The sequence below is a fragment of the Leptonychotes weddellii genome, chromosome 8 (genome assembly GCF_054177405.1).
Source record: "Leptonychotes weddellii isolate Sample4059 chromosome 8, ASM5417740v2, whole genome shotgun sequence".
NCBI classification, from domain to species: Eukaryota; Metazoa; Chordata; class Mammalia; order Carnivora; family Phocidae; genus Leptonychotes; species Leptonychotes weddellii.
The window spans coordinates 83,925,838-83,940,371 of NC_138376.1; the positions used below are offsets into that span (position 1 = coordinate 83,925,838).

General features: G+C 46.9%; 1 protein-coding gene across 2 annotated transcripts in view; it reads right to left on the reverse strand.

The window, feature by feature from the left end:
- SLC22A16 (solute carrier family 22 member 16) overlaps positions 1–8,057 on the reverse strand; it is a 35,464-nt gene extending 27,407 nt beyond the window's left edge. For both annotated transcript variants that reach the window (XM_081828805.1, XM_081828806.1), the window contains exon 1: positions 7,947–8,057. In XM_081828805.1, coding sequence (XP_081684931.1) covers positions 7,947–7,999 — 53 coding nt within the window. In that variant the 5' untranslated portion in view covers positions 8,000–8,057. The remainder of the gene's footprint in view (positions 1–7,946) is intronic.
- Positions 8,058–14,534: the final 6,477 nt, after the last annotated feature.

Sequence of the window (14,534 nt, forward strand, 5' to 3'; positions counted from 1 at the left end):
GTCGTAGAAATCTTGAGGATCCCAAGGGCCTTGTCTTTATGTGAGTTGTCAGTATGCATTAGAAATTAAAATGAAGAACATTTTAAATATTTATTCACCCACTTAAACATATTAATAAGCCCACTGCGTGTTAACATTAAAGAACGTATAGCTATAGTTTTCAAAACAAAATGAAACAAAATTAGTAAGAAGAATTGTGGTGTTTTACATTTAAAACTTAGATTTAAAAAAACAACAAGAACAACTTAGATTAATAGGGGCACCTGGCTGGCTTGGTCAGTGGAGCAGGTGACTCTGGATCTTGGGGTTGTGAGTTCAAGCCCCACATTGCATGTGGAAGTTGCTTAAAAATAAAATCTTAAAAACATGCGTGCACACACATACAACTTAGATGACTAGAAGACAGCTAGTTTCTCCAATCAGTGTCTGCATTTGATCTGATACATTGTTACATGTCAGCTAGGCTCTGGAAAACCCTATTGTATATTCATGAGGAATCAGAGTTCAGACGGCCACCAGTGTCTCTATGTTACTATGACAGCAGTTTGGGCCTTGCAGACCCAAAGATGGCACAGGGCACATTGTGAGAATTGCTGGCCTCACCTGTTCCTGCCTTGGTGTTTCCTCTCCACACCGAACACCTCCCCGTTCAGCCCCTCTTCACCCTTCACTGCCTGCTTGTCCCAGGTCCAGCCTTCCTATTTGCTTGCCCTGCATTTTCTCTCCCATTGCTTCCTTTCTCTTCTGTGGTGGCGATAGACAGCTGAAGTACCCTTCTGTTCTTTATGTTGGTTTTTTTTTTTTTTTTAAAGATTTTATTTATTTATTTATTAGAGAGCGAGCGAGAGAGAAACAGCATGAGAGGGGGGGAGGTCAGAGGGAGAAACAGGCTCCCCGCCGAGCCGGGAACCCGATGTGGGGCTCGATCCCAGGACTCCGGGATCATGACCCGAGCCGAAGGCAGTCGCTCAACCGACTGAGCCACCCAGGCGCCCCTCTTTATGTTGGTTTTTTAAAGAACACCAGGTGAACGTTTTCTATTTCTCTACCAAATCAACGACAACAACAAAAGTCCCATGAAAGGCTGAATGAAAGTCCCACAAAGGTAGAAACTGCACTGCAGTCACTCTCGTGTCTCCTGTGGTACCTAGCCTGGTGTGTAGTGCGGCGTCTATAGAATGTCCCAGAATCCCTCAGGGTTAAAATGAACTGCGCTGAGGTTAATGCACACTCAGTGCCTCTGGTCAAGAGAGGTGCTCAAGAGGCCAGTGTATAAAGAATTTTGAAAAAGTATTTTTTTGACTGGGTTCTCCATCAGCAAAAAAAAAAAAGAATGTGTGTATGTGCACAGATGTAGAAAATGAGCATATATGGATATGCAATATTTATATACTGAATTAAAATCTTATGCATGTTGAAATAAAAACTCATATTTATATTTACTTATATACACACATTCATATGTAAAATAGGTGTTTTTTATGGTACTCCAAAAGATGATCTTTGCCCACCACAGGGGTGAACACACCCCACTTTGAAGACTATCACAAGTTGGCAAGGCTAAGCAAAGTTGCAGAAGTGGTGATGTGAAGTTATCAAGCTGGCAAGCCCCCCAAGTCCTCAGGGATGACTGCCAAGATGGTACGGGGCCCCCATTCCTCACTTCTCATAGAACCCTGTGTAGATAAAGAAGTAAAATGGAGTCAACTGAATGGGTTGTGGTTATCAGGACACCACACGCTGGAGCTGGCCACAGTTGCAAAATTCAACTCTGTATCTGGCACTGGCCCCGCCGGCAGCTAGTTCAGAAAAGAAATACACAAAGCTAAAAGTAAGCAAGAATCAAGTGACCTTTTTCTAGCAACAGAAAGGGAGGGAGAACACGCAAATGCTATTCTCAGGGTCTTTGGGGGATGGGCAACCAAGAGAAGAGCCTAGAAGCCCTGAAGCTTGAGTGCTTGTGGCTAAAGGTGAGCCAACTCTGTTTTTCCAGAAAAGGTGCTCCTGCCCAAAGAAAAACTATCAGAAATCTGCCTCAGCCTCGTCCACACAGAGGGGCTGGGCAGGAACAGCAGGTGGGGAAGACAAGCCTGACTTGCTGTGACTCAAAAGATCCCAAGAGGCTAAGATCACAGCTTGGAAGGGTGGTGCTGGAACCCTCAGCCCTGCAGGTCACTAACATCTAGGCTGCTAGATGCCATGGTAGAGCCCCGGGGTCAAGGCTCTGCCATTGGCCTGCACACACTGAGCTACCTGGGAGCACCTGGCAAGGCTGGTGGGTCACTCCAGGCAACAGGCTTGTGAATTCAGGTTTTTCTTCCCTCCCTGGCAATCTCTCAGGAAGCATTTCCCAGTCTGCAAGGATGATCACTAGCTCCATCCGAGTGGTTCTGCTTCCGTCAGGCGGATTCTAGATGGGCCTGTTCTTGCACGGCAGACGTTCCCCATTTCCCTCCCCCAGTTTACACCTGTTGCTTGTGCTGTACATAACACCTTATTCGGCCTTGTCCTGGGCAATGTGTGTTGGATCATCACACTAAAGATGCACTTTAGCGTCTGGGTTGGTACCTAAATAGTTTCATCCCCTGGAATGGCTCCACCATTGAAAAGTTCACATTCTGCTGACCATAACCTTCCACCCTCCCAGCTCTCCCAGTCCTTCCCACTGACCCCATCCCCAGCACCAACCAGATGCCCAGTCTCTGGATCCCACCAGCTTCCCTAGTTCATTGCTGCCTTCCTGGTTTCAATTCCTTCCCCAGCCAGTCTGAACCCCACAGTCAACACTAGAACTACCTACACACACACATACACACCAACAGAGCACCCACCCTGGCAGGCCTCCGAAGCTAGGATTTGTCTTCTCTGTCCCACCCCTAGTGATTGTGGTTCAGGAGGTCTGAGGTAGGATCCAGAACTCTATACAAGCTTAAAAAGTTTCCTAAGAGATTCTGAAATGGATGAGAAACACTACCCTAGGAAATCAAATTCTCTGGCTGAACAATCTGTTGGTACAAGGTTTGACATTCGGAATATTTAACAATTGTCGTGGAGCAACTGGAACTCTCATAAACAGCTCATGAGGACATAATGTGTTATAACCACTTTGCAAATCTGTTTGGCAGCTGACCACAGGCACACTCAGCAACAGAGTGATTCCTCTTCCCTGTATGTACCCAACAGAATGTGGGTACAAAACTCCTACCCTTCCAACGCACCTTCCATTCTGCAAAGTGACCTTCATAATACCTGAACTCCTTAGCATGCCATACCAAAACATTCTTGGGGAGGACTGTGAGCTTACCTCTCACCTTCCTTCTCTCACCCTCATACTACACCTTAAAAGATGTAGACAAGAAAGACTATGCACGATAAGCCCAACCTGGAGACGATCTAAATGTCTACTAACAGGAAATGAATAAATTGTGGAATATTCATGCCACGACATACTATACACCAGTGAAAACCAACAAAGTACTGTGACATATATTATGGGTGAATCTCCCATATATGAGGTTGAACAAAAGAAGCCAGACCAAAAGTACATGATTTTTCACTCTGTTTATATAAAGTTTAGAAACAGGCAAAACTAGGGACGCCTGGGTGGCTCAGTCGGTTAAGCGTCTGTCTGCCTTCGGCTCAGGTCATGATCCTGGGGTCCTGGGATCGAACTCCCTACATCAGGCTCCCTGCCTCTCCCTCTTCTCTCCCTCTCTGTCTGTGCTCTCTCTCTCTCTCTCTCTCAAGTAAATAGATAAAATCTTTAGAATCAGGCAAAACTCACCTATGGTGGTAGATATGAGGATGTAGTGAGTGGGGGAGAGGGGTAGTACTTGGGAGAGGGCATGAGAATGGGTGGTCTGGTGGTGGTAATATGGTTGTGTTCACTTTATGATGATTCATCAGGTTGTAGATTATGGTGCAGACTTTTCTGTGTATAAGTAATATATCAATTTAAACATTTTATATCTACAAGCCCCAGAGAGCGGGAAAAGTATTCACCATTGCCCTGCTGAAACATGATTGGAATGGGTACCAAGTCACACCCAGTCTTTCCACCTGGTGCCTACCAGCTGGATTTCAGCCCTGAATAGTCACCCAATCCATACTGACAAGGAGGCATCTTGCTGAGCAATACATCATTTATCCAAATGCCTATTAAATGTCTCAACCTGGAATTCCCACGAGGAACTCAGTACACTCTCAAATTGATCCAAGCCCCAGGCCTGCCCCACCTGGAGTGTAACTGTTTCTGAGTTTCGGACCCCATCATCCACACAAACCAGAAATATGACCGACAGATCCTTCCCACTTCTCCTTCATAACCAGGAGGTCCCTTCAATTCCACCCGTTAAAACTGTCCAGTCCTCCCTGTTCACACTCCCCCTTGCTTCAGTCCAGACCCTCCTTATCTCCCACCTAGGCTCTTACTAGGTCTTCTCTGGGCTCTGCCCAAACTCTTGCCCTTTCAACGCAACTTCCATTCTGCAAAGCGACCTTCCTAATACCTGAACTCCTTAGCATGCCATACAAAAACATTCTTGGGGATATTCTTCTCTCACCTGCATACTTCATCCCCCAGGAATAATAAGCCACCTATCAGTCTCCAAACAATCCATGCTAGTTCACATAAATATGCTTTTCATGTGCCAGAAAGGTCCAAAGTATCCTTTCAATTCAAACTTCCCTTTCCCTGTTGCAAGGATAACTTCTTGAAAAAACAAGACCCTACTTCCCTAGGCAGCTAGCATCGTGACATATCACTCTCTCCCTTACAAAGACTATTGTCCATCAGGTGTTATCCACAGGCCCAACCTAAGGCCCCTCCGGGATAATACTTATAGATACAACACACCGCTGCGTTCACAGCTAGAGAGACACACTAATGGAAAAAAAATCATACAGACACAATAGGCAGAAAACTCAGAAGCAAAGAAAAGCAAAGATGACCAGAACCCCTAGAAAATGGGCCCATGTAATCTGGGTGACAGGTGAAGAAATTACTTTCAGTCCTAGATCTATATCATTCTGTACAAAGAAGCATAACAGGTGGCATCCCACTGTGATTAAGAGCATGGACTCCAGAACCAAACTGCCAAGATTTGAATCTTGTATCTGTTACTTACAGACTCCTTAAACTTACTCCTTAAACTTTCTGTGCCTCAGTTTCCTTATCTGAAAAGTGGGTTGTTCTGGGAATGAAAAGAGTTCATACATGTACAGCACTCTGGCACACTGTAAGTACACAGGAGTGCTAGCTCTTATGATGTTCTTAAGGTGAAGTCAAAAAGGAAGAACCAAAACAGCTTTTTATGTTGAAAAACAAAGCAAAGCAAAACAAAGCTACCTATGTCCATAGGTGTAAATCAGCTGTAGACTCCACATTCCAACTCTGAGATTTTAAATCATTCCTCCCTTTAAGCCAAGACAACTCAGGGATCCAGGGTCTTAGATTATCCCAGCACAGATACTGGGGTGTGTCTCCTCAGTTCCCTCTCACCCGGACCATAAGCCATGAATTTATGGAACTTCAGCATGGCTGCAGGACAAGACCGAGAATGCCTTTTTAATTCCAAGTGTCCTGCTTTCCTCTCTTAAAGGTGATTAGGATAGTGCTTCCTCAGCCAAGAAATGACTAATGAGAAATGAAAGAGAATTAGGGTTCTCTACTTAACATTTTCACTAGGTTTCCTTAAAAGAAGGCTAAATAACAAAACCCAATGACCTCCCTTTCTATTTATAAACAATAAAGAGCATAATTAGAGCAAACATCACCGAAAACTGGGGTTCCTGTGCTCTGGTCACACTGTTTTCACCTTCTCCTGTAAGCATTAGCTTGTTACCCTTCCCTTGCTACGTGCTGCTTTCACAAGCCAGCTGTTCCCACCAGGATGAGGACTCAGGTAACAACAATAACCAGGCTTTATTGAGAACTTCCTGAATGTTAAGACTTTCGCTCACATTATTATAGCCGGCCAAGAGTTGTCTCCCTCAATCCATTCTCCTCTTCTCCCACCATGGAGAGCTTCATTTGACCAATGTGAGTGAGGACAATGGGAGCAGATGCCTCAAGCACAGGGAGCGAGCCCCATGCTGTGGATGGCGGAGCTGCCTCACCCACGTGGGTCCCTGGATGATCCCATGGGACAGAACCTACCCTGAATAGTTACTGGAGAAGGACAAACTTCCAACTAACTGAGGGATCTCTTTGTTAGCCAAACACCAGCTGATATAATGACCTGAGTTAATCCCTAAAATACAGAGGGAAAGAATGGTATTTGTACCTCTTACCTTCTAGGGCTACTATAAGGATATAATGAGAGGCTGCATGTGGAGTCCTTATAATAAATATTTGGAGTACTATTATTATCCCCATTTTACAGATGAGGATGTAGTGAGTAAAATGCTAAAGATCATACAGTTAGTATGTGGTAGAGCCAGGACTGGAATTCAGACATCCAACCCCAGAGCTGATCTTATAATCCCCACGCTATCCTGCTTCAAGAAGGACAAAACGAGATAATATATAAAGAGCCTTGTGGAGCCACGGGGTTGGTACCTAACTGTGCTCAAGACAGCATCGCCGTTGAGAGCATGGGCTGTGGAAGCTGATGGACATCCAGCGACATCCAATCTTGCCCTGCTATTACTAGATCTGTGACAGGCACAGGCCCTGGTTTTCTCATGTGTAAAATGGGTGATGCCACCAATCTCATGGAGCTATAGTGAGGAAGGAAGCTACCATGTACAAAGAGCTTCTGACACAGCCAGGCACAGACCCGTGTTCAATAATACAGGTCTCAGGAGGAAGCAGGAGAGAACTGGGGTCTCTTGCCCCTCCTCCAGCCGCTCAACCCCTTTTTTGGGGGCTGAACACAAAATAATAACCAACATTTGTGCAACTTTCCAACTTGGAGAGCAGCACCGCATCATCTCTTCACTATAAGCCCAGGAGGGAGGTAAGGCAGCAATGACTGTGATTCCCATTCTGTGGATAGGAAACTGAGGCACAAATATTCTCAGAATCATATTAGAAGTAAGAGGCAGGCCAGGATTCAGACTCAGCTCCAAACTCGGATCGTCATGCTATATAGCCCCTCACCCAGCTGCCTCTTCTCCCAAAACGTTCTGGGTCAGACAGTGGAGCGTTTCTCCACGAATGAACGAATGAAATATTTTTAATGTCTTAATCAATTTAACAAATGGAAGGAGGGTGTCAAGTGGCTCAATCGGGGTCCCAGTGCAGGGTGTCTGTGGGTCCCTGGCCCCACCAGCCTCAGTTTCCCAATCACTAAAATCAGGTTGCCAACACCTCCTCTGTAAGGACATCAAATGAAGCGCTGCATGTGAATGCAAATGAACCACCCGACACAATGTACCAGGCACATGAGGTTTCTATAAATGGCAACAAAATCTGACTAACCGTTGTTCCTGGGCAATACCTGCCAGGCACAGAGGGAGACCCTACGGGCCGAGCTGGACAGCAGTCGTCCGGGAAAGTGAAAGAGGATCCGGTTTGGCGGACCAGAGAAACGGGCCTCCAGGGACAGGCACTGCTCTACTAGGGTGACCCGGCGGCGTCTCCGGCCGGGCCTGGGGACTCCGGCTCCCGCAGAGGGCGCGCCCCAAGTCCCACCTGTCGCAGCAGGCAGGCCGGCCGGGGCCCGCACCCACCACTCCCGAGGCCAGCCCCGGGGCCCCTCTGCTCGCTGTAGGGGAGATCCCGGCGCCAGAGTCCGAGAGGACACGGCCAGGTCGGAGCCAGGAGTCTGGACGCGGGTCTTCCGACTTCCCCACGAAAGTAGGGCGAGAGGTTTTCGGATGGCTAGCGCCGCGCGAGAACCCCACCGCAACGGAAAGAAACAGACCCCACCGGCGCCTCCTCCACGTGGCTCCCGCTCCCCTCCGCCAGTCCTCCCTCCTCCTCCCCACCCCCAACTCCCTACCTGCCGAAGTGCCCCACGCGGTCAAAAATCAGCTCGAAATTGTGGGACCGCATGGTGCCGCGGTGCACTGCGCTCCCAAGCTGGACACGCCGAGCTCGCCGAGAGCCGGGGGCCCGCGGACAGCGCGCCCCGCCCCGCCCCGGCCGTGCCCACCGCGCCACGGGGGGCCAGCCCGGCAGTCTGAGTCCCCCGCGCGCCTTAGGGCGCGGGCCGCGCGCGGGGGCCGGGCTGGTTCCTCCCTCCGAGGCGCCATCTCTCCTCCCCGCCAGCGCAGTCTCCGGCTTCTCCCCGCCGCCGCGGCCTCGTCCCGCTGCGCTGTGGTCCCGGGAGCCCGCCGCCGCGTCGTCGCGCCTCTCTGCCTCTCCCTCCCTCTCCCTCTCTCTCTCTCTCTCTCGCTCTCTCTCTCTCTCTCTCGGTCGTCGCAGTGCCTCGGGACAGCCCGAGGCAGGAATGAGAGGCCCGGGTTAGGTTTGGGGGCTGCAAGAACCTAGCATCTTTGAAAAGCCGCGCCTTCCAAGCGTGGCTCTCCAACTTGCGTGCTGAAGGGTGTCCTGCAGAATTTGGTTTTCTATGTACGTTTCTGGACTCCACTTTTTTTTTTAAGATTTTATTTATTTATTTATTTATTTTATTTGAGAGAGAGAGAGAAACAGCATGAGAGGGGAGAGGGTCAGAGGGAGAAGGAGGCTCCCCGCCAAGCCGGGAGCCCGATGTGGGACTCGATCCCCAGGACTCGGGGACCATGACCCGAGCCCAAGGCAGTCGCTCAACCAACTGAGCCACCCAGGCGCCCTCTGGACTCCCCTCTTGACCAGGACAAATACCGCTTTCTCAGAGAAGGCCAACGGTTTGAGGGCCAGGACAGGGTCTCCAAGAGCAGAGCATAAAGAAGGGATTCTGATGAGCCTGAGAAGTGACAGGCTCTGGCAGGGCTGTGTTCAAGCTTGTATGTTTCCCAAAGAGCAAAGGAACTCTCTGGGTAGAGACTCAAGCAGAATTAGTACCAGCAAGAAACTTGTGCTTGAACAGAATTTGAAAAACCGAGGAAAGTGCCCTCCCAAAGTACTTCCCTCACCTACTGGTATATTCTAGATACCTCTCCTCTGTCAGTTAAAGGTTATGAGACATTGTATTTTCAATCCATTTATGGTGTTTTTCAATGATCAGAAGTGGTATTTTTTATTTTAATGAAGTCAAATTCATAAATATTTTCCTTTAGAACTTGTGATTTTGTAATTTGTTTAAAAAATTCTGCTTTACCATGAGGTCACAAAAATATTCTGTTATATTTTCTTCTAAAAGTTTTAGCTTTTGGCTTTTCTCATTTAGGTCTTAAATCCACTGGAAGAGATTGTTTGGTTTAAGATGGCGATCCAATTTTGGGTTTTTCCATGCAGATAAAAAATTGTCCCAGCCCCATTTATTGAATACTCTGCATTTTCTCTGCATTGCCACCTCGTCATCTATAAACTTTCTATTTTTGTGTGGGTTTGTTCTGGGCTCTCTAAATCTGTTCCATTGATCTATTTCTTTTTCCCTGTGCCCATGTGTCTTTATTATTATAGTTTTATACAGTCTGCTCCAATCAATCTTTTATTACTACTCTAAAATACCTCTTATCAAAGTCACCATGATCTCCATGTTGCCAAAGCCAATGGTCAATTCTCAATCCTTATTTAATTCCCACTGTTAAAGAAAAATTATTTTAAAAGGTATAATCATGGAGCGCCTGGGTGGCTTAGTCAGTTAAGCATCTGCCTTTGGCTCAGGTCATGACCCCAGAGTCCTGGGATTGAGCCCCACATTGGGCTCCCTGCTCAGCAAGGAGTCTGCTTCTCCCTCTCCCACTCCCCCTGCTTGTGTTCCTGCTCTCGCTGTCTCTCTCTCTGTCAAATAAATAAATAAATAAATCTTAAAAAAAAAATTTTCCCATCTCAAAGTGTTTGACAATGTTTCCTGGTACCATAATATCAGTTTGTCTTTCTTAAAACATCTTGTGTTTTAAGCCTGTGCTTCCCCAGTCCCATGATTTTTCTCTTACTTTCCAGCTTGCTGTTCTCTGTCACTTAGATCCTCCTCCTTTTCCCATTTTCTCTCAATGTTGGAGTGCCCCAGGGCTCTGAGCTCTTCTCTTTTTACATTCTCCCTCAGTAGCATAACGCAGTCCAACTACAGTCCATGGGCGAAATCTGGTCTGCTACCTGCTCTAGCAAATAAAGTTTTATTGGAATACAGTCATGCTCGTTCCTTCATATATTGTCTATGGCTGCCCTCATACAGCAATGCCAGACTTTAGTTGTGACAGACTGTGTGGTCAACAAAGCCTCAAATTTTACTATCCGACCCTTTACAGTAAAGGTTTACTGACCCATGATCTACTCCTATGGCTTTTAATGACTCCCAGATCCACATGTCCAAGCTGACCTCAGCCCAGTACTCCAGACTTGTAAATGCCACCACCTCATCCACAGGTCTAAAAGCCACCTCAGACTTACCATGATCACCTTCATTCCCACTCCTCTCCAGCATTTCCCATCTCAGCAAATGGCACCTCTTGCACCAGTTGCTTAGGCCAAAACCCCTGGTGTCTCCTTTTATCCCTCTCCTGTTTTCATACTCCACACCCTTTTCCATCAGAAAATTCCAGGTGCTCCGCCTTTATGACAGAGCCTGATTCTGTCTACCCCCGCTGCTAATCTTCTTGTCCAAACTATCATCTCCAGCCCAGATTATACAACATCCTCTTAACTGGTCTCCATGCTTCCTCCCTTGCCCCACACAGCTCCTTAAAATATAATTCCCGGTAAGACATTCCCTTGCTTGGCAGCTTTCTGTCACTGTTAGAATAAAACCCAAAGTCCTGACATGGCCCTGTCTGTTCCTCTGACTCATCTCCCACCTTTTTCTCAACCACTACTCTACTCCAGCCTCCTTGCTCGTCCTAACCCACATCCCAGTCCCCGAACTTTTACACTTGCTATCCCCTCTACTTGAAACTTTTTTCCACTTTGACTTTCTATTTATTTTTCAACTTAAAAATATGCCCCCCCCCAATAAAATAGCCACAACAATAAAAACAAACAAATCATCCCCACCAACAGTCCGGAACTTTTCCTGGACCTTTATGTAGATAAAATTGACATATTACATTGTGTCAGTTTAAGGTGTACAATTCGTCTTATCACTGGAAATCTATACCCTTTGACCACCTTCACCCATTTCTCCCAACCCCACCCTCACCCCTGGAAACCACCAATCTACTCTCTGTTTCTATGAGTTCAGTTTCCTCTACTTAAGACTTCTGTCTCCAAGAAGCCACAGGGCTCATTTCCTTACTTCAGTCAGGTCACTATTCAAATGTTGCTTCTTCTGGGAAGATTTCTCTGCTTCTCCTATAACATCAGTCCTCATCACTCTCTAGTCCCTTACTAGGCTACCCTGCTGTATTTTTCTTCAACCTGAGATGTATACATATAATTTGATATCACTGCCATAAAGTATAAACTCCATGAGAGCAGGGACTTAGACATATAGTAGATGCTCAGTAAGTATGTGTGGAATGAATGAGTAAATATAATCCAAATGGGGGAATATTGAAACAAAATTTAAGCAATTTCCTAAGAGCACCAGTTTCTCCACACATGAATGGAAGAGGACAAAGGGCCTAGCTCAAATCCTACCCACAGCTTAGGCAAGTCTTGGGATTTCCTAAAAAGGAATCCACTAACAAAACACTTGCCCTCTTAGAAATCCAGTGAGATAATTCTAACACAAATACGGGGCAGATGTATTTCTTCGAGTAAGTGGAAATGGGACGGGGGAATAGAGAGGGGAGAAAGGCAGGGACCCAAGAAAAACAACATTTGTGCATCCTTCTAAATCTAGATGGATTAGTTTCAATTGGGTGACTTGGAATCCCCCACATGGGAGTAAATATTCTGATGCCCTGTGGCCTCACGGCTTCCAGGTCCCAACCCTCATCTCAGCCTGGACTTTCTGTTCAAAGTTTCCTTGGAGCAACATCTAGGTCCCTAAGAGGTATCCACAAATTGGAGAGAAATCAAAGAGCAAATGGTGATTAAGTTAATTGATGGGCAAAGGGTGACCCACAGTGGTGCCTGGGTGGCTCAGTCGGTTAAGCATCTGAATCTTGATTTTGGCTCAGGTCATCATCTCAAGTCCCCTGTCAACTCCTCACTGGGTGTGGAGCCTGCTTAAGGTTCTCTCTCTCCCTCTCCCCCCGTCTCTCAACCCCCAAACTCATGCGCACATGCACACATACCCTCTTTCTCTCTTTCTCAAAAACAAAGAAAAAAAACAGTGACCAAGAGCCTTACTTATAAAAGGCTAAGTATGCATCAGATTATAAGGTTAGTAATAAATGTATGGAAATGGGTTTTCTGCCCATGGCTAAGAAATCACCAACAGAGCAGGAACGGGATTTGGTGTGTGGGGGTGGGGTGGGGGGACAGGTAGCAGCCCACACAGCTCCTGCCAGAGGAGGTTTGCAAGCCAGTTCTCACAGGCTCTGTCCCACTTTGTCCTCCCCATGCCCTAGACAGACTGCCACATGCTACTGAACTGAAGTCCTTCCTCAGCAGAGCCCCGGCAGAGCCTGCCTGAGGGGAAATTCTGGAGGAAAGCTTTGTCTTGGCACCCTCGCATTTCCCTGACCACACTTCCCTCCAACTCCAGGGACCCCATCACCTCTGTCCCCAGGGGCTCCAGGTTGGGATTGGTCTCCAAGTGCCACTTCCACTCCCACCCCCACCTCACTCTGGGTCCCACCCAGATGAAGCTTCCCAGCGAAAACTACCTCTTCTTCCTCGGTCAAAGCTCTACTGCCCAGGGTTTTCTTTTTTTTTAATTAGGAAAATACCTTTATTATTTTTGAAATGTTCCAATACTCAATGGAAAAACCATGAGAGTGGCTTTTTCACAACTTCACCAATTACAGAAAAATGACTTTCCACCTTCTTTACAGAAATCTACCCTCCAAATCAGACAGGGCTCCATGATGGCTGAAACAGGGCAGGACGAAGGGCAGAGAATCAGCAAGGAGAACTGCAGCTGCTGGGGCAGCCTGAGGGTTTCTCTGCACTTTGAAAGCCCAGGTTGAGTCCCGAAGGGCTGTGACCCCTCCAAGGAAGGCTCAGTCCAAGCACATTTGTGGCAGACTGAGGCGGGCTCTGTCCTGATGGCCAGCAGGCCACGGAAGGCCTGAGGCGTGGCACCTATGGCTCGGAGGCCTCAATCAAGGCCGCTTCGTGAGAACGAGAACAGGACGCAGGCCTGAAGCTCAAATCCCTTTCTCTAAAACATGGCCAGGAAAGAGACTACAGGCACTGGCCAAACTGTGCTCTAGGTTTAGAAATCTCCCCTTTTACTCAGCTCCCGAAGATGAATTTGTCAAATAGCTGTTAAAAACAAATCATGGGCGCCTGGGTGGCTCAGTCGTTGAGCGTCTGCCTTCAGCTCAGGTCATGGTCCCGGAGTCCTGGGATCAAGCCCCACATTGGGCTCCCTGCTCAGCGGGGAGCCTGCTTCTCCCTCTCCCTCTGCCTCTCCCCCTGCTTGTGCTCTCTCTCTCTCTCAAATAAATAAATAAGTAATCTTTTGAAAAGAAAGAATTCAACATGAGATATTGTTAAGCATCTGCTCGGTGGCGAGTCTGCTTCGGCTTCTCCCTCTCCCTCTGCCCCTCCCCCTGCTTGTGCTCTCATACTCTCTCTCTCTCAAATAAATAAATAAAATCTTTTTAAAAAATAAAATAAAGCAGAAAGCAAACATGTGTTTCCATTTCAGCTGTAATCAGCAGTTGGCAATTTTTAGGAAAAGATGACCTGAGTCGCTCATTGTCAAGATTGTCTATTTTATTGGGTCTCTGGCTCTTCCTTTCTCATCCATGGCTGGGGCAGGGGGGTACAGCAATAACAGAAGGCTGTTTGTGGATTTGAGAAATCATGACTCTAGATAGAATTTATGCTAACATTGGGTCCTCTGTCAGAAAAAATACCTTGGCTCCTCCACCGCCTTTGAATGATGATGTCCCTGGCATTTCTTATCCTTGGACTTCTCTTCTTGCCCTATATTCTCTCTTGATTGAGCAGATTCATCAGTATTGGAACCCAAAAAATACCACCAAAACTACTTGATAAAGTCAAGCAGAGACGCAACAAGAGAGAGCACTGACTTGCCAGAGTCCCAGTAGCGCTCAGAGGGGAAAGGGCAAGGGCAGGTGAGGTCCTGGAGTTTGGTTTCAGGCAGGTCTTTCTATGGGATTGACTGGGGTTTGGAAAAGGATCTTAACATATGAGTTCAGGATTGGAGAACACAGAAAGGTAAGGATTTTGAGGCAAGGTGTTAAGAGTCCTGGGAAGTAAACAGTCCTCTCATGTTTTTCATTGAAATGTTGAAGAGTTTGATGTTCATTTAAATGCATTTGGGAAATTCCTGAAATGAACACTAAGGTATTTATAACTTTTCCTTGGCAAGGGTTTTCTGGAATAGTAAAGGCATGTTAATAAAAACAGTCAACTAGTAAAATTATGTCAATGTGGACAGTCAACCATATAAAGGTAAATGGTT